This window comes from Physeter macrocephalus, chromosome 11 (genome assembly GCF_002837175.3).
Source record: "Physeter macrocephalus isolate SW-GA chromosome 11, ASM283717v5, whole genome shotgun sequence".
In the NCBI taxonomy this organism is placed as follows: Eukaryota; Metazoa; Chordata; class Mammalia; order Artiodactyla; family Physeteridae; genus Physeter; species Physeter macrocephalus.
In genome coordinates this window covers 89819345-89839900 of record NC_041224.1, presented here as the reverse complement: position 1 = coordinate 89839900, position 20556 = coordinate 89819345, and the positions used below count along the sequence as shown (strand labels likewise).

Sequence of the window (20556 nt, the reverse complement as noted above, 5' to 3'; positions counted from 1 at the left end):
ACAAGCACCAAGTATGGCTTGTGGTGTTTATAGTCAACTAAAGACACGTGGACAAGGCTGCAGCCCTGAAGTTCAAAGAATCAATATTTAATGTATTAAAATGCTGTAAATTGTTTTATATGGATAAGAAACGTCACAGAAGATGAAGCAAGACAGTAGAGTATTCTTTTTTAAAATTATAAAATATACAAATATATTTCTTAAATATAGAAAAGTAGAAAATGGTACAATATACATCCCACCTACATTCAACATCTTGCCATTTTGTTTCATTATTTAAATAATAATTTTATTGGCTAAGTCATTTAAAAGTTACAGATATCACGTTATTTTAAACAACACAATATGTATCACCAAAAATTAAGGACACTGCCCTTCAAAACCACTATACCATTTATAATAATGCATCTCACACTACTCAAATTTCTCCAACCTAATCCAAATTACCTGTGAATTATTTCTTTGTTCAGCCTGCCTTCCACCTCTAGAAAATGTCTGATTTTTTTCCATCCAAGGTTTTTTCTGAGTTGCCTGGCAAGTTACATTGGACCAATTTACACCACCTGTAATAAATGAGATTTTAAAATATAAAGAGGTCAAAACCTAAAGGGCCCCCTAACTTCACGTACTAAAACTCAGTCACTATAAATGTAATACTGAAAAATTTTCCATAAACTTTAAGTGGTATTCCAGTTCTTAGTAATACAAGTTGTCATCTTACAGAATACCTCTAGCTGGAATTTTCTCAATTTCATCAACAAAATTATACTTTCAAATTAACTTGCATTTCCTTGGAAGATTTCTAATTTTTTTGCAGCATAAGCAAGCTTCATGCTTAAAAACAAAGCTGTGACATGGACAAAGAAGAAAGTATAGCAAAAACACTATGCAGAAAGTAAGTACCTGCACATATAGATGATTCCACATGCTAAAAATAGAAACAAAAAAGACAATTATTTTCCGCTTAAGAGTAAACACCATATACCTTGCAAAACATTTCACAATTCCATCTAGTGTGAAGCATGATTATTATAATCTTAGAAAAAATACTTCTCCATAAATGAGTATTCTTATATTAATAATAAAACATACAAAATACATTTTTAACCATCCTATTATTATAGGAATTGTTCATGAAAATAGATACTTCAGCTTTAGCAGAGAACACAAAGATAATACTGACACAGATGACTGATAAGGAAATCAAAGTAATGCCACATACACTGATGGTGCTAGAATCAGGATTTCTCAGAGCCCCAGCTGCAGGTTGGCTGTTGCTGTGTTTGGGACTGCAGTAGCCACTATCACTGTCAATGTCAGCTTCACTAGCCCCCTGCTCACTAGAGGATTCAGCAGTAGGGTGGGATGCTCTTCTCCTCCTGCCTTTGGCCTTCCAGAGCATCGTGGCAGAGCTCTCTGAGAGAGATTTGTTAGCGATGTCTGATGGGAAATCTGTAAGGCAAGGAAAGTGTGACAACTCTTTTTGAGGACAAGTTGATCAATTCTTGTTATCATTAAAATTGTAAGAAAACAAAGATACCTGACTTTGTAAATAAAGAAAACAGGTGAAAACTTTTGAAAAGATCATCAAAAGGTAAGCTGTTCCTGAGAAGTTGGTTTATAAAATGTGTTTAGTATGAAAAGAGAATATTTGTATAACTAAAATATTTGTATAATATTACAGAATAATTAAAACAAACCACCATTACCCATTTTAAGGAAGAGAACATCACCAATCCTTTGAAGTCCACTGCATGCCTCCTCCACCACTGCATTCTCTTTCTCCCTCAGAGGTCGCCACTATCCTGAATTGTGTTTACCATTCCTTCACTTTTTAAACTAGATTTACCAAGGATTTTTGTATTCCAAAAACATAAATCATGTACTTTTGCAGTTTTAGCTTTACTAAAATGAAATCATACTGTCCATATTCTTCTGTGACTTGCTTCCCCCTGCTGCTACCTCCTCCCCCAAACAGTGATTGGTTTTGAGATTCTGATGCATGTGGCTGTAATTCATTAAGGTCACTGGAATCTAGAATGTCTGTGTATGAATATACCAAAATGCATTTATCCTTTGTACCACGGATGGGACACCTGGGTTGTTTTGGGGTTTTGCTATTAACAACAATACTGCTGTAAACATTCTTACATAGACATATAAATGTGTGTGTGTGCACATGAAGTTTCTCTAAGATAATTACTGCTAGGCCTTAGGGGATACACATAATATTCAACTTTGCTTGGTAATGCCAAATCATTTTCGAAGGTGGTTAAAACAGTTTACACTCTAACGGCAGGATATAAATATCCCCACTGATGCACATATTCACCAAATACTTGACACTGTCCTCTAGGCTATAATTTCTGCCAATTGTTGGGTATAAAAAGATGGCTCATTGTGGGTTTTAATTTGCATTTTTCTGCTTAATAACGAGATTGAGAATCTTTTCTCATGGTTTTAGCCACTCACGTTCTCCTTTCTGTAAAATACTTGTTAATTTTACTTTTGGATTGTTTGACTTCTGCCTATTTTTCTACTAAGCTGCCTGTTTCTCATTTTCGTATTTCACAAAACGTAATTACGAGACACTAAAAAACCTCTTACAATCTCCAAACCTATCACAAATATTCCTTTTTCCACAAGCCTTTTTTCACATACACAATTTTTTCCATATATAATTTTTATACAGAATCAATATAATTTTTGAGTTGCACTGTTTAATCTTATGTATATGTTCTTCATTAATTATAATATATGAAGGCCCCATATTATTCCACTGAGTGGATGTCCTGGAGACTTCTTTTGACTTGTTGCCCATTACTGGACATTGAGAAGTTTTCAGTTTTTTTTTTTTTTGGTGCTGCTGCAGTGTACTCACCTTTAATCAAACAGTTCCTTTTCTTTCTAGGGGGAGATTCCATTTGGATACATTCACCTGAGTAGGACAACTGGGTCCAAATATTCCTATAGTTCTGCCAAACTGTTTCAGCCCCTTGGCAGCACTGCATTCCAGGGGCCCTGAGCACAAGGTGGGATCATTTTCTTATTGATTCCTATGAATTCTTTATATGTCCTCACACTAATCCTTTGTCAGTTACATGCATGGTAAAAATCTTTTCCAAGATTTGTGCCTTGTTCTTTCACTCACGCTTGATAAACAGAAATTCTTAATTTTAGAAATAGTTCTCTCCGTGCAGTCATAGTTCTCTGCCTATATTTTCTACTACATGTGGTTTTCCCATTTAAGCCCTTAATCCATCTGGAATAGATTTGCATGATGTATATGTTAGGGGTCTGTGATGCTATCTTTGCCATTTTCCTTATATGTGTTTCCACACATATGAGTCTGTTTCTGGGCTCTCTGTTTGATTTTCACATACTGAATTTTATATACTATATTTTTGTATAAGCCTATAAAAAATAAAATGGCTTAATAGGTCTTGATATCTAGAGGAAAAGTTATTTTCCAGGGATGTCTTGGCCAGTGCTCCTTTATTTTAGAATTAGTGCTCCTTTATTTCAGACCAATGCTCCTTTATTTTAGAATTAGTTTGTCAAGTTCCAAAAAAATCCCCATTGGAATTTTTTTTTTATAAATTTATTTATTTTATTTTTGGCTGCGTTGGGTCTTCGTTGCTGTGCACAGGCTTTCTCTAGTTGTGGTGAGCAGGGGCTACTCTTCGTTGTACTGCACGGGCTTCTCACAGCGATGACTTCCCTCATTGCGGAGCATGGGCCCTAGGCACGCGGGCTTCAGTAGTTGTGGCGCGAGGGCTCTGTAGTTGCGGCTCGCAGGCTCTAGAGTGCAGGCTCAGTAGTTGTGGCACACAGGCTTAGTTGCTCCATGGCATGTGGGATCTTCCTGGACCAGGGCTCAAACCTGTGTCCCCTGCATTGGCAGGCGGATTCTTAACCACTGCACCAGCAGGGAAGCCCACCATAGGAATTTTGATTAGAACTGCATTGAATATATAGACTAACTTAGGGGAAAATGCCATTTGCAACATCAAATCGTCCTGAATGAGCATGCTATTTATTTTTTTAAATGTCCTACAATAAAGTTACAGTTTTCTGCATCAATGTCTTATTATCTTTTGTCAGGTTTATGCCAGAAACTGTATTTTTGTTGCTATTGTAAATAATATCTTTTCTTAAATTTTGTTTGTTGGCAGCACACTGAAATGCAATTAACTTTTGTATATTATCTTATATCTAGCCATGTTACTAAACTCTTAAATAATACAAGCTTGTGTTCAAGAGTAAAAATTTGTTACAAATTCCTTTAAAATTTTCATTCTACCTATAGTTGATACCAATTAATCCTGATAACTTAAAAACCAACTTAAGAACAAGAATACTGATAGAAGGTATAATCTTCTACTCAAATTATATCTTCATCTTTTCACTTTCTAATTCTTGTGCTTCAGAAGGCTGTCTTTGTGGACACTTAATGAGCAAACCAAAGATGTTAGGATAAATTTTTAAAGCAGTTCCAGGGTTCAAAGCATATAGAAATGGGTCACTATGTCTAGGAACAACCAAAACATAGAAAATTTTGTCATATATTACCTTGTGACTCTTTTCCACAGCCACTCCAACCATTTGTCAGTCTGTTAATCTCATCGCTTTATGCCCTACATATCACACAATGACTGCACTATCAGCAAGATTGTTTTTTAACTGATTCCCAAATCCTTTCTTGCTCCTAACAGACCTAAGCAATTGTAAAAGGAAACTGAATAGACGTCCAACAGAAAAGGTACAGTCCAAATGAAAGAATGTATGTGCCACCTAATTCATTTTAAGCCAGACAGCATTTTTGTGAAAACTATAGGGGGTAAAAGCAATATGCCTTTGAACAGATCTACTTCCTAGCCTTGGATCATTAATAATAATTTCTTTAATCACAATGGGTGTAGAGTAGAAGACAGCCATCTTCTCTATAGCTATTAGGCTGAGACCAGAGATACAAAATGAAATTTCACAATATAAACTGGAAAATAGCAAGAATATTTTAAGGCTATTTATTAATTCTTATTTATTACCAGGATAAAGCTTTGTAATTTAATGCTTATACAGTCCTCTAAAACACTTCTGACAAAATGATATCCAGCTAGTCCAAAATTTTTACTTATTTGAGGATATAGGTATCACTCATACATCTGGTTCAGATCTACACTAAAATACGGTGCAGAAAACTTGGTAACTTCTTCTATAAAGATATTATAGGATGTTAGGATGCTTTAAAAAGGATTTTAATCTAGTTATAAAACATGTACAATTCTGATTTCCACCAAAATGAGTCCCTCAAATTTCTACAATGTCTGCAAAATTTCATCTCTGATTTCTGAACTGCTCCACTATTATAAGGGGATAAGGAAACATCAAATCCTGCCCAAAACTGTACATAACAAGCCAGCATGCAAGTTGAAAGAACATTAAGGACATGGACTGTTTTATACTTCCTAGAGAATTTCACAAAGTGGCAGGATAAATGGATGAAAGCCTAGAATCCTAAAAAGTGGTAGAGTCCATGGAGTTCCCTGGTGGCCTACTGGTTAGGATTTGGAGCTTTCACTGTGGAGGCCCGGGTTCGATCCCTGGTTGGGGGAACCATCCTGCTTGCTTTGCAGCATGGCCGAAATACAAAAAAAAAAAGTGGTAGAGTCCACAATTATAAAGTCAATGCATGACAACAGATGAAAATCAGTGATGTATACAGACATAGAGAACAGACTTGTGGTTGCCAAGGGGAAAGGGGGATGCAGGAGGGATGGATGGGGAGTTTGGGATTAGCAGATGCAAGCTATTATATATAGGATGGATAAACAACAAGGTGCTACTGTACAGCACAAGAAACTATATTCAGTATCCTGTGATAAACCATAATGGAAAAGAAAACAAAAAAGGATGTATATGTATATATAACTGAATCACTTTGCTGTACAGCAGAAATTAACACAACATTGTAAATCAACTATACGTCAATAAAATAAATTTTTTTTTTTTTTGGCCTTGCCATGTAGCATGTGGGATCCCCAACCAGGGATCAAACCCGTGCCCCCTGAAGTGGAAGTGTGGAACCCTAACCACTGGACCACCAGGGAATTCCCTCAATAAAATATATTTTTTAAAAACCTATAATGTATATATGTAAGAAATCTTGCCTTACCAGTTTGCTGTGAAGCATCTACCAGTAGCACAATTTTTGATCGGTTATCAGGACCTGCTGCATTTGTCTCTTTCTGAGTAGCTACATTTTTCACCAGTGGCCTTTTGCTTTTTATGTGCTGTTGTAAAAGCTGTTGCTGATTGAAGTAAAAAAAAAAAAAAAATTAAGACCTTATTCAATGTACTAAACATTATAAAATACACATCTTTTATAAGATACTTAAATGTAGGCTACAAATTAGTGACTCCCAACCCATAAGGAAACAGGGTTACTGTGTTAGGATTTCATGAAATTATCTGCAGCCAATGATAACAGAGTAAATAATGTATTATACACACATTTATATACTATTTTCAAATAACCATTAATACTACTATAATAAAATATAAATTCATTTTAATTGTCATTTACATTTTTAGTTTTCTCAATCAATACCTAATAAACAATAAGAGTATAATCATGTCAAATTAGGGGTTGCAAATTTTTATTTAAAAGGGTAATAAAAAGGATGGTAACTTATCCAAAAGCGAAATTTTAGCAATGAATTACAAAAGAAATTTCTGCTTTAGAGTTTAAAAAGAAAATATTAAAAAGCTGATCCTTTCCTTTATTTTTAAAAATATGGGTATTCATCACTTAATAGCAATTTATACAATAGAACTCCAAATTTAACTTCTTAGATTCAAGTGCTGGAAATGCACTCTGAGAAATCATATGTTACTTCAAACTCTGAAAGTTATATACTATTGTCTTCTTTTCATTCTCAGAGGTCCCAAAAGGATTTCCCTTGATCCAGGATGCTTCCATGAACAAAGACTAAAATGCTTTTCAAAGCAACTTCTGCTGCTTGTTTGTATTTTAATCTGTAAAAAGTAGCCAGAAGATAGCAAAGACTTTTCACCGAAGAGGCTAGGCTAATGGAATCTAGGAAAGCATCAACTCCTTGACAATAACAGTCGTAAAAGGCATCTAATCCCTCTGCCTTCTATTAGCTCAAAAGGGCTGAAAAGAAACATGGTTTTTCTTCTTATTTGCTTTGATATTATGGCCTCAATAGAAAAGTAACCTTTTAGTTAAGAAACAGTCACCTAGAATTAACCTTAATCCTCCTGTGATTTCAAGGCCTTTGTCTTTTTTTTTTTTATTTAGTCAAAGGCTGATGCTGACAAAAGGTCGTTTCACACATTTATCTTTAATTTTCTTTAGCCCTAGGAGACCTTGTATTCACATAATAAAGCATCCCTTGAATAACAAAATATAACAAAATATAACAAAATAACAAAATAACAAATACTAAAAATTGACAGAATATAAACAATGAAGTTGAAGAGACAAATGTTCTTTTCCATAATATCTCCTGCTTATTTCTGAAGACTGAAATGTCTTGATGTGCATTAGCCACTCAACACTGCTAGCAAAGGATCCAAACTAATCACTTATTAAAACTGGTGTCACTATGCAATTTTTATCACTAAATTAAAATACTCTGGAAATATCTGTGCATTATGCTTATGTAAACTCTCTGAAGGAACTGGAAGATGACTGTAAATCATATCACCATTTAAGAATGAGGAACAAAAATAATGGAAAAAAATTATTTTACAAAAATGCTACACCGTTGACTGTTTTTGAAAAGGTAAATTCAGGATTAAAGGCTAATCAATACAAGTAGCAAATTACTTATACTATTACTAACAAGAGAAATATCAAACACAAAAGCCAATCAAATTCAGTCACTTACTTTTGGTACCACTGGTCCTCTATTACTGTTTCTGTTTCGATGACCAGATAACGGGAAGACCTGTCCAAGCTGATTTGGACGCTCAGTGCATTCTGCGGTTATAGTATTGACAGTATTTGCAGCCTGAAAAGTGTTGGAGTAAGGTGCAGGAAAAGGATGATAGAAACCCATAACTTGGGCACATGGTGCTGGCATCAGCTGATAATATGTATACTCTGTAGAAACAGGTGGCTGAGCAGATATAATGGGGTAAGCAAGGTATGGTCCAGCAGGGTTTGGATTAGGCTGTTGCCATCGTATATCGTTGTTATATAATGGAAACTGTCTGTAAAACCAAATCAAAAAAGAACAAATCTATTGACATGTATGTGTAAAAGTAATGCTAAAGCAAAATCTCAACGTATTTTAATAAAAGAAAAAACAGTACAAAATAGTACCCTCATAATAATTCTGAAAAAGAGATAAAATTACTGTTTTATAAATTTCCTTGCTATAATTAGAGATTTTTATGTACATGTAATAACAATTTAATTGACAGTAAAAAGGAATTCAACCTGATAGCTTACTGCATTCCAAAATTTAAAAATTTTGGTACGGACTTTCTTATTTGTAACTCTCCCCTCAACCTCCTCAAGGTATTTATGCCTAAAAGTTAAAACACCTAGTTGCTGAATCTGCCACTAAAGGCAGTCCAAAGTTCCCATCCAATGGTAACAACTGTGACAGTCTTCTGCAAAAAGCAGGGTAAGGTGATCATTGTGTAAGGTGATCTTTACAACGGGTGTTTGATTCTTCCACCTCCCACTCTTTAGCTCAGGCCCACAGCCTCCTACTCCTCTACCATACTCCCCTAACCACCTGGCCAAGTCCAGCTCTTTCCCTGGCTCCCCTCCTTGGCAATGGAAGCCGGCACCAGGTCCAAGGGAAAGAAGAGAAGAAAAAGGCAAGCTTGTTCACTACCATCTTATCTCCAGCATTAGAGTTCTCCTAGTGCAATCCCTTCCTATAAAGCACCAGTCCTTCCTGTCTCAGCAGTTCTCCTTGCAGTTCTCCTTGCTGCTGACAAATGAGGGGTCATAGGGGGCTGGAGTACAGAGCTTTTCCTCACTATTCCATGACAAAGCAAAAGGGAAAAATATTCCTTGCCATAATTCTAAAAATATTTTCAAATAATCTGATGGCTGGCTTACTCATGAATTCCCAAAGATTATTTGGTAAGGTAAGAAAAATTAAATTTATCATACTGTACACTTGGCCACTTTGTCAAATACAGAATAGTATTTTTAATCTAGTTTACAAATCACTTCAAACATAATCCAATATAGGTCAAAGATTTTTTAATATAGTGTTAACTTGACTCAATTGAGAAGACTTGGGCATACTGTTTGCCTAATGCCCAAAACTATTAAGAGTTTTAGACTATTAACTTGAATATTTAATATCTGAGACAGTAATTTAGTGATCTGTTATCTCATACATCCAGAATTTCTCAAAGAATGTGCCTGGGCACACTAGTGTGCCACAATGGTTATAGACGTGCGGAAGTACTGATTGCCTTAGCCCTCAGGGGTGGCTGGGCAAAGGCTAGAGCCTAGTCGCCTCATCCATTTATCCCAGAGTACTGGAGAAGTACAATTTTTTGTGTGTGATATAACTTGAAAGAGGCTGAAAGTACTTTTATACAGCAATAAAATGAACTACACCAATGAAATGCTAATCATTCAGTCTAAGCAGGGTTAGAAAGGCTATCATGACTATCACAAGGTACACCCTAAACACTAGGTCACACATTATCTGAACTGTAAGCATTCTGCTAAATCACCCTGTGACCACAGCACAGAAGCTAAATTTAAACTACAATCAGAGCCTAAACACATATATGCTAACTAGACACAAAAGCTTCAAAGTTAAGGGCTACCCCTTGATATATTCTTCTTACGCCAGACTGTCTTGGCAATTATGATTAGATGCCTATCCTCAAAAAAGGATTTTTGTTCACCTCTTTCTGAATAATTCATTCCTCCCTTTGAGCCAATTTATTTCAAACAAATTTCAATGACTTATTATAGGAGACACATACAAAGAACTCCATTTTCTCTTAGAAAGAATGAGAAAATAACAATAATCCATGTTAACAATTTTTAAATTTCTACATCATTTGGTTTTATTTACTCCTCTTAGAAAACAGAGAAATGGTTAATGTTTAAAAGTTACAAAAGAAAAAATTAAGAAGTATCCTTTGCCAACTTCTATATTTCCCTAGCCCTTTCTTCCCCACCAAAAGAAAACAATAGTAAACAAATTACCTATTGGACTGGTTTTCCTGAACAAATGGATAACAAGTAATCAGGTAGCTGGGAATTGGAGTTGGTTCTACACCAGAAACACTGCCGTTATCATTTGGGAGTGCCATAGGGATCATAAATGTATCAGGATTCTTCTTCTGGGGAATAAATGGTTCTACCTCAGCTGACAGCTTGACATTCTTCAAAGAGAAAGTGAAACACATTACTAACGAACAAAAATTTAAATAATACAAATTCACAATTTAACGATAAAAGAGAGTCTTTACAAACAGTAATTAGGTCTCTTCTTAGTATTCACAAGACATTCAAAGGAATAGCAAGGTCAAATTAAAATAATTAAACATGATTACGTTATTTAGACAAAGCCATCAAATAGGAGAAAAGTTATCAAAGGTTACTAGATTCCAATGAAGTCATTTCTTATGTAACCAAAGCTGTTAAAACAATCAAGAATACAAGGAAGTTGTACCTCACAGTCCAAAAATAAAGCTGGTAGTAAAAAAAAAAACTGGCTCTTCAGACAAAACAATGTGTTTTTAACTAATTTTGTTGGGGGGAAAAACAATCACTGAACAGAGTTCTGAAGGATAATTACTTTATATTTGTTTGAATAGTCTAAAAAATAGTCTATTTCTGTCCATTTCAGGAAATTAGATTAGTATGGTTAAATTAAAAGGAAGGGAAATTTCTACAATAAATGAAAAAAAAAAAATAAGGGAGAAAAACTTTTGCTTCACAGTTAAACTGGGAAAAAAAATGAGTACTTCAGCTTCCCAGAAGACAAGCCAAGTAAACTAAAGTAATCCAGTCTATGTACTCCATTTTAGTTTATTTTGTACCTTTTCTTATAAATCTATAGAGGTTTAACAGACATAATAAACTACCATACTAAGGATGCACAAGTTGGTGACAAAACTATAAAGAAAAGTAAATAAGAGCCATGAAAATTAGGACAGGAATTCCTCTTAGGAAAGAGGGAGCTGTGATTGGGAAGAGGCACCTGGACAGTCTCTGGGGTACCTGGCAAAGTTCTATATCCTAACTTGGGTGATACAAGGTATTCATCCAATAATTCATTTAGCTGTATACTGGTTTTATGCAGCTTTCTTTCTATATTTGTTATATTTAACACATTTTTAAAATTTAATTATACAAAGAAATAATCTATAGTCACATTCTGTAAAAGCAAAAGTAATCAGTAGCAAATCCAAGAAAATCTAAAGAAAAGACTTGATATGCTAAATACAGAGCCTTTTTCAGAAAAACTGTTCTCCAAAGAGTCCACTGTAAATATTCAGCAACATGTGTCCGGGGGAAGAAATCTGAACTGTATAGCAGTATCAATTCAATATCCTTCCTCCCCACCTGATTTAACTTTGAAGTCTACTTCTGTACTACTAACCAAATCTGAAGTTGATAACGTCACTGAACTCACAAATATCTGTGAACTGGAGTTGGTTTCTTGAATTTCAACACAAGAGGCAAAAACAAATGTTAACAGTGTAAGTCAGTGATTGTCACTGTGATAGTCAACATGATTCAAAACTTATTTACACAAGGTATAAAATATCAACCTTTGAACATATGAGAACCTGAACAGTTTTATAAATCTGAACTAGAAGACACCAGGATTTTTTTTTAATGCAAGGTATGTGGTTATATTAAATTCTCAGCCCAATATGAAAAAAAGGAATAATACTAATATAAAGAAATAATTTAAAAATAACTTTTCCTGATCCCCCCAAGTAATACCAACTCATAAATTACTTTGGTAACAACAAATTCAAATTCTTGCTCAAGTCAAAAGGTGCAGGGAATTCCCTGGCGGTCCAATGGTTAGGACCCCACTTCCACTGCAGGGGGCACAGGTTCCATCCCTGGTCAAGGAACAAAGATCCCGCAAGCCAGGTGGCACACGGGGGAGGGGAGACAGTGCCACAAATTTTTTATGCCTAGTCTCATTTGTACTCTATATGTTTTATTAATATAGGCAACCCACTATTAAAAAAGTGTCATGCTTAATTTATAACTAATATCTGCACATATACACAGTATATGTCATCCTTAAAAATTAAAGTCTGTATTGGTTTCTATTCTAAGTGCAATTCTAGATATTGGCATTCAACAATAAAACTCACAAACACTGAAACGATCCTTTGTTTTTAGCAAAAAAGAGAAGCTGCTGTAGTCAACAGCTGCACAAACAGAAGATGTCACTAGTAGGAACAGACTGGCAAACTTTCTTCTATAGTTACAACTCCGTATGGTTTTATAAGTTGTTATTGTGACTTTGGGGCCTTCAGTGTCATACATCAAAATGCAGCCTCAGTTGTTCTCAGGCCTGAAAAGTAATGTAAAGATCCCAAACTATTTTTTAAATTCCACATAATAAAGCCCATAGAGACAATACGTTAAGCAAGCAACAAATTCTGGCAATATTTCAATTATATTAGCATAGAGATCAAAGGAAAAAATGTCAACATAGTAGACAACAAAATGTTATGAAAAAATTAGACTAGTTACTTCATACAATGATATGCCTCAGTTTGAATTTCTGTTTAGTCTCTCTACTTTTGCCATGATCTGTTTTTTAAAAATCAAAAATTTTATAGCAAATTTTTGTCTCCTTAAATAAAATATAAATATGAAAGAAGTCTAAACACAGAACAAAATCTATTCCTGTACTACTCTTTGTTAAAAAAAACTACACAATAAAATTATTTTTATCTTTCAGAAATTATTTCAGAATTTTCCAAATTAATGAAAAATCATAATACCAGAAACCTGTATTTGAGAAAAAAAACAAAACTTAAGCTGTTTCACATTCATTTAAAATTCTGCATATAGTAAAACAAACATCAATAAAACTTCTTTGATGTGAATAATCTAGAAAACCCAAGAATTTATCAGAACAAAAAACTATAAAAACCGTATTTAAAAGTTTATTAAACAAACACATTAAGATCACTGAGAGCCTATATATAATTCAACAAACATGCATTGAGTTCATGTTCTGAAGAGAGCACCACATGAGGCTGGTTTAGGGAAAATGGGCAAACATTACTATGAAGCACACGTCAACAGAAAATGCATACTAAACTCCTGAGATAGAACATTCAGAAGAGTGCAAATAATTTTCCCAAATCAAGCAACAGAAAAAAGACACTCACTTGAAATCAAAACTGAAGTAGAACATAAGGCACACTCCCACAGGGAAATGTCAGTATGTACTACACACCTAGAGAAAAAATATGACCATGGAAATCCTCCACATTCTTCCTATGTTAAAGTAAGTATGATATATCAAATATTAAGATGTTTTACATATCATGGCCAAAGATAAAATGTCTTCTGAAGGAAAAAATGCTTCAGAGATACCTGCTGGCTTTATTGTTTTCTGGCTGGAATGTTTTATACTGAAAGTAAACCACCTGCCAAAACAAATCACAGTAGTTATACATATGAGTTCTGCCAAGACTTTAGAAAATACTGAAGAAAAAAAAAATAAAAGCGTTTACCTTAGACTCTTGACCATTTGCTTTCCTATCCATACATTTTCCCCCTTTTCTTAAAATAGACCACATTTAAACCTGTTAAAGTCTGGTGGTACTTTTCTAACATCCAGCTTTCTAAATTTAATACTAGTTTTTGGAATATCTAATTAATTAATTCCTGATTTTACATTTTTTTCTCTCTTTCTTTGAGGGTTTTCCCCCAAACTTCTTGCCTTGGATGCTTAATTTTTAATTTCCTTTTAAAATGCTGAATAATGAAAACATTTATGACTATGCATTTGCCTCAGAGTAAGCTTCAGCCACATCCCATACAATGTCATATGTAATATTTTATTACCTTTTCAAAAATCTAAAATTCTACTTTATATTTCCTCTTTGATTTAAAAGCTTAGGGAAAAATGCCTTTTAAAATTTCCAAATGGTATTTTCACTAAATGAGCATTATTTACCTTCTTTTTTATTACAAAAGTATTATTTTTAAAATCTGTTAAGACAATCATTTACTTAGATCTATAAAAGCTAACTGTAAGTACTGCTGAATAATAAACATTTTAGAGTAACTTATCTAGAATATATTTAGTTTGCAGTGCTGATATTATTTGAAGTTTATAAATTATTTAAAGAAAAAAATTATAAACCGAATAATTTTATATCTTTATTGGTAAACAGCACTTTGCATGAAGCCATATGCATTTATTACACATTTGCTTTTCTAAGAATTGAAGACATCAGTGATCAATAATTTTGTAAATTATTTTAAAAGAACTTACCTAACGTTAATGTACTAAATATCAAACCAATGTTTAAATTATTTGATAATACAAAAGAGATAGTAAACCTCTAGTGTTCTGTCCCTTCTAAGGTTATTGTTTATTTAAAAAAAAATCTCAAAACACTGTCCTAAATTTACTAAAAATAGAAACACTAAGACTTTATAAACAAAATGAACTCCATGATTTATGCTTCACATCCTTTTACACCAGCTTTTTTTCCTTAAGAACAACAACAACAAAAAAAAAGCACAATACCAAGTAGTTCTTAGAACTAACTCTGGCAATTAAAATTAAGCTACTTGTTTTGATTTAATATAGTCTTGCTAAAAGAGAATATTCCTGAGACTCTCTTCTGGTTACAACATTCTTTCAAATAGTCATTACTACAATTAAGACTATCAACTAGCATGTATTCCCAGTAACTTATTTTTTATAATCTCGATCAACGCACACACAATTTATCCTTTTATACAAAGATTTTACATTTTTTTTAAAAAAGAGGTAATTCAACAACAGTAACATGAATGCCTTCAGGCAAAACATGCTGAGTTTTTTTTTTAAGTTACACTTGTGCAATACTCCAAGGATTTCGCTTAGATTAAGACAAAATGCAGAAAGTGTGTATTAGTACTATTTTTTAAAAATCAAACTTCTATGAATTGCTAACCATTACAATATTATAAGTTTTAATGATGTAGACATTCCCAGAAATTCTGAATATAAACCAACACTGGTTTAAAATGATAAAATAAATGTTTTGTGAGAAAAAATGGAATTCAGCACATATGGCATCTGTTTTTAATGACTTTTACCTATTAAATTCACTTCGTTATTAAAAATATAAAAGTACATTCCAAATAACTTGGAAAAGCCATTGCATTACTCAATGGTATAGTGAAAACAATCAAGAACTCCACAAAGTGGACAAATCTCAGTTCTAGCCCCGAATCTATCATGAAATTAATGGTTCTGTGCCTTTTTTCAATGATGAATATGAGCATATGATGAAAGTAATGGAGTCTTGCCCCAGAAAAGTGCTAATTAAAACGAAGGAGACTCCTTCCAGGTCATGCATGGACCCCTGAATTAACTGCCTACAGCACGAACTAGGCATCACTTCCTGGGGTCTCAGGTTCCTGTGAGCATGTGTGGGGCGGAAAGGGAGATTGATTCAAATTGTTCTCTCATTTAAGGTTAGGCTAAGGGAAGAGGCAAGAGGTATTGGAAGGAAAAAAAAAAAAAAGAAAAATTCTTCAACGGAAAACCTACATTTATGATTTTTTTCTGAACCTTAAATTTCTACAAGATTTTAATAGGTTGCGGACTTTGGAAAGATACAGGATGAAAGATGAAGAGGCTCTCTAAATAATTTGCTCATAGCACTTGCTGTTAAGATAATCACACACAAATAACTATGCTAAGGGTTACCATCTAAATAGTTCATTACATGTCCTCTGGGATGAAGGGAACCATAAGTATACATATGGCAGCATCACTAGTTACAGTTCTGTCATCACAGAGAACGACCAAAATGTTTAACCCTTTCATTAGTGACACACATACAAAAAAATCATTCAAGAAAATTTCCTATTCACTTGTCAGGCTTTGAAATCTCAGACATTTTTGATAGATACCTTGAAAAATTGTTTTTCATTAAATTGGATATAGGGTGTATATAAAATACCCTGGGTCACAGGAACGCCTGTATTTGCCAAGGGGCCCCAATCAATTCTGCTTCGGTAAATACACATATTGTTTCATAAAACTAATTCGTGTTTTCAGAGGCATATTCACATAAAGCTTTTTTAAAATAAAGTTTTTGTAAAAAAATATATATATAAATCTACACACACACACACACATACACATATACACACACACAAAACCAGGAGGCTGCTCTTTGCCTGATAAAAGAGCCCGATTTAAAATCAGAACTGGCTCTCACTAGCTACATATATACAGATACAGGAATCTGGGAAATCTTGTCTCATTATTCAGGTGTTAATTATCCATTTGTAAAGTAATTAGGCAAATCCCTAGTCTCTCTTTTTCCTTCATCTATTTGCCTAGTTCATCACTGGGCAAGGCCTTCAACTGAAGAGGGGAATGGAGAGTGAGTAAACTTAGATTTCATCAAATTAAATCGTTTCATACAGGTCTCAGGATGGAAAATACCGAAACTTCTGTGGGGGAAGAGAACTATTATTTTAGATTATTTTTTTAACACGATCACCATCCCAGCCTCCCAGCACCTACTGGCCTGGATAATCAATAATTTGATGCAACTGAAAACACTAATGGGACTGCTTTGTGAAAATGAAAACGGGCTCGGAAATGAATTCGCGCTTCGGTCCTACACCTTTAAAATATAATATCGACCTTTAAAAAACACTTATTTTTGCGAAATAGTTGGCTAGAAGGGCAAAGGGAAACCGTAGTATTTCATATCTAAAAGGGAAGATCTCCCTTAAACCACTGCAAAAACAATGCTTCGCTCAAGGAAACGTAGATCTTAAAAAGCCCATAACCTGCCCCCCGCCTTCGTCTGTAGTTATCACACATTCTCTGACAGTTTTTCTAAGTGAGAAGCCTTCAAAAGCCTTTCCACCTTGAAAACACATTCCAGAACTAAAGGGAAGGGAAGCGGGGGGGGTGGTATTCTCTGGAACTTATAAACCCTCTCTCGGGAGAGCACGGACAACTTGGGAGTCTTCTGGCCCCTTTCACCAAGCCAGGGAGGAAGGGCAAAAGCGAGTCCCCAGCCCGGGGGAAACGGGGCTGGAAAAGCCACCATGCTCGAGACAGCAGCTGGAACAATGCAGGAGAGTGGGGCGCCGCCAGGCTCCCGGGGAAAGGAGGTCTGCGCCAGCAAAACCCCGAAGGCTCCGGCCGTCCGGGCCCACGCTCGGAGACCAAGGCCCGCCCGGGAGGAAGCAGCGACCCCCAGCTCCCGGCCCGGCTGGCCCGGCCCAAGCCCGCGTACCTGGTCTGCGGGGGCTCGGTCCATGGCGCCTGCAGCCGCAACGGGCCCGCGTTAATTGGTGTCGAGAGCGCCTCGGGCCGCTTTCTCCATGGCCCCCCGCTCGGGTCGAGACCGGGTTCCAGACCTCCGCCCCAATCTAGCTGGCCCCGACACAGACTCCGGCTACGCCACTGGCCGAGGAGGTGGCTCCAGCTCCGGGAGGAGGAGGAGGCGGCGGCGGTGGCAGCCTCGGGGAGGGATCATCTGGGACGGAAGCCGAGGAGGGCCCAAATAGGAGAGAGCCGTAGGCGGAAATGGCGGTGCGCAAAAGGGAAAGAAGGGGGAGGAGACCGAGAGGGGCAGTGGGCGGAGTGACCGCAGGCGGCCTGAGCTGGCAGTAACCGAGCCCGAGATGGCTGATCTGGATGCTGAGGCCAGGTGGAGATTCTCAGGAGCAAGTGCCCTGAACCACTCTGCACTTTACGCGGGACTTAACTGCCCCTCTGGACTGCTAAACTAGAGGAGCGTGGGACCACTTGGGACTCAGGACACCCGGTTTTTAGTCTTCAGGGACCTCAGAGACCACTTACTTATCTCAAACTGCCTCTTAGTGATACTGGAAGAGCTTTTAGCTGCCTGTACATATGATCCTTTTTTATGTTATCCGGCTAAAGGGAGTCTTGACTGTAAAGGAAAACACCCCAGAACGGCCACCACTGAGAAATGGAGACAGGAGGCTCCACAAATACTGATTTGGTAATTCACTGTCAAGGTCCAGGTCCACCTCTAGGCTCACCTTCAGGCTGATCTGCCCTATCTCAGAACCCCTCGTTTTACCCAGAGTCTGTATCCCACCACCCAACAGGTAACACACCCAACTCTGGTATGTTGCTTTTTCCAGTGTGCCTATTGACTGTTCCTTGAGGAAGGAGACTGCCATGAAATTGGACACTTGGTAAGCATAGCGGATTGCCTCTGGGCATCTCCTCGAACACACCCTCCAACACAAACCCTAAAAGTTCTTGCTTGCTGGTCAGTTCCAGGGTGAGAAAGAAAAATAAAAAGCTATATAAGCTAAATCACACTTAAGGAAGAGAGTAGAGGTGGCTCCTGTGTGGGAGAGTGGTGTGGAGATTCTCAGCTGGGAAAGAATTTTAAGAAGTTTGCTTTGTTATGCTTCAAGAGACATCAGTAAAAACTTGCATTGCCTTTTCAGTTAGGCTGACTTGGTAGTCTGGTTTTATTTGACTAGGACTCCAAGAAGAGGTGGTCTGTGGAGCCCCTAACTGTACTTAAGTTGATACTATATTTTGACCTGGTGAAAGGAACTATAGTAGGTTAATAAGACTTACATCAAGCTGGCAGTGGAAACCATTTCTAAGGAGAAACATTTATATTTGTATGTAGAGCTCTCTCATTTATTTAGGTTTATTAACTCTGCTGCCTCCTCAAATTTTACATGTATGTGTGCATGTGTGTATGTGTGTTTGTGTGTATATATAAGATCCCACATGCCACACAACCAAAAATAAATAAATACAAATTATAAACTAACAGATTATCATACTTCTTCACAACTGAAAGAGAAAAAGAACTCTGAATTTTCAGGATGTCCCCCTATGGTTTCTAGCCATAAGATACCCCCATGTGAGTAAAAAGATAATAACAATGCAGTAATAATACAGTCATAAAAATACCATAGTACTTTGGTTTTCTTCCTTAAAGAATGACCTGAGGAAATTTTTTCTTCTTTTTTTTTTTTGGCTGTGCTGCTTGCATGCGGTTTCTTAGTTACCGGACCAGGGATAGAACCCATGCCCCCAGCAGTGGAAGTGTGGAGTCCTAACCACTGGACCACCAGGGGACTCCTGTGAGGAAATTGAAATATAGAATCTCTAAGGATCTTTCCACACTGTAGGATTTTTATGACTAAGAAATAGTTCTTGCTGAGAATCTTCTATGTACAAGACATTCATTTAAATTTTAAGAACAGAATTATAAGAAATTATAAGAACAAAAATGTCACAATGCCCTTCTAACTTAACACAATCCTGGGAAAGATTGCAATAGCTATTAGAATAAAAATTTAAACCTATGAAGACATTTTAAAACATTACATTTACAGATGATGTGATTGAATTTTAATTAATTCTTCATTCAGCAACAGATATTTAATGTGCCAGGTGCTATGCTAAGTACTGGAAGTACAGCAGTTAATAAGACACTGAGGGCAGAGACCATGTTTGTCTTGAGGGCAAGACATACATAGAACAAGTAAATACAGGTGAGCTGAGTGTCATGGAACAGGAAGCTCAATAGGTTCTACCACAGTGTGGGATGGAAGGTCAGGGAAGTCATATCTAAGCAAATAGCATCTAAGCAAACACCTGAAGGGTGAGTAGGGGTTATGATAAGTGAAGGGGAAGAAGTAGGAAAGTTGTTCCAAGGAAAGGAAATGGCATGTGTGAGGACTCTGAGGTAATAGACAGAATCCAGCATTAATACTTAAACAAGCTCTCTCCTTGAAATGAGAGTTCTGGAGGAGAGGGATAATTCAGTAGAGCAAGGCCCCTGACAAGATTGGGAGGGATAGGACGCAAAAGCCGGGAGAAGAAATTGACCTCAGATGGGAGTAGGGATATGTTGTTTACAATGACAAAAGGAAAGGAAGAAAGGATAGATACAGCTACATTTATAAGTTGAGGGAATTCCTGTCAAATGGCTTCTGTTTTCTCACTGAAATGACAGGCAGGTTATCTGCTGACAGTGGAGGGAGGCAGAGCTGTGATGATCATGCACTTGTCAATACTCAGCAAGCATTTTAGACTTGTGCATGTTATTATGTGTAAATTGCATGAAAAGAAACTATAAATAAATACTGAGCTCTAGTTTTAACAAATGCATGTACCTATGTAACCCAAATCTCTATCAAGATATAGAAGGTTGCCATAACACTCAATGACTTTTAAAACTTCTCTACTTTCCTAGCCACATCAGCCACATCAGACAAGAAAAAGAAGTAAAAGTCATCCAAATTGGAAGGAAAGAAGAAAAACTGTGACTATTTACAGATGACATGATAGT

The 20556-nt window shown here is 36.1% G+C and overlaps 1 protein-coding gene across 1 annotated transcript in view; it reads right to left on the bottom strand.

Annotated features, from left to right (window-relative positions):
- Positions 1-17802, bottom strand: part of SECISBP2L (SECIS binding protein 2 like) — a 61558-nt gene extending 43756 nt beyond the window's left edge. The window contains exons 1-7 of the mRNA XM_024116178.3: positions 17494-17802; positions 10223-10401; positions 7917-8241; positions 6176-6311; positions 1223-1452; positions 904-928; positions 448-563 (exon numbers count right to left, since the gene is read on the bottom strand). Coding sequence (XP_023971946.1) covers positions 448-563; positions 904-928; positions 1223-1452; positions 6176-6311; positions 7917-8241; positions 10223-10401; positions 17494-17517 — 1035 coding nt within the window. The 5' untranslated portion in view covers positions 17518-17802. The remainder of the gene's footprint in view (positions 1-447; positions 564-903; positions 929-1222; positions 1453-6175; positions 6312-7916; positions 8242-10222; positions 10402-17493) is intronic.
- Positions 17803-20556: the final 2754 nt, after the last annotated feature.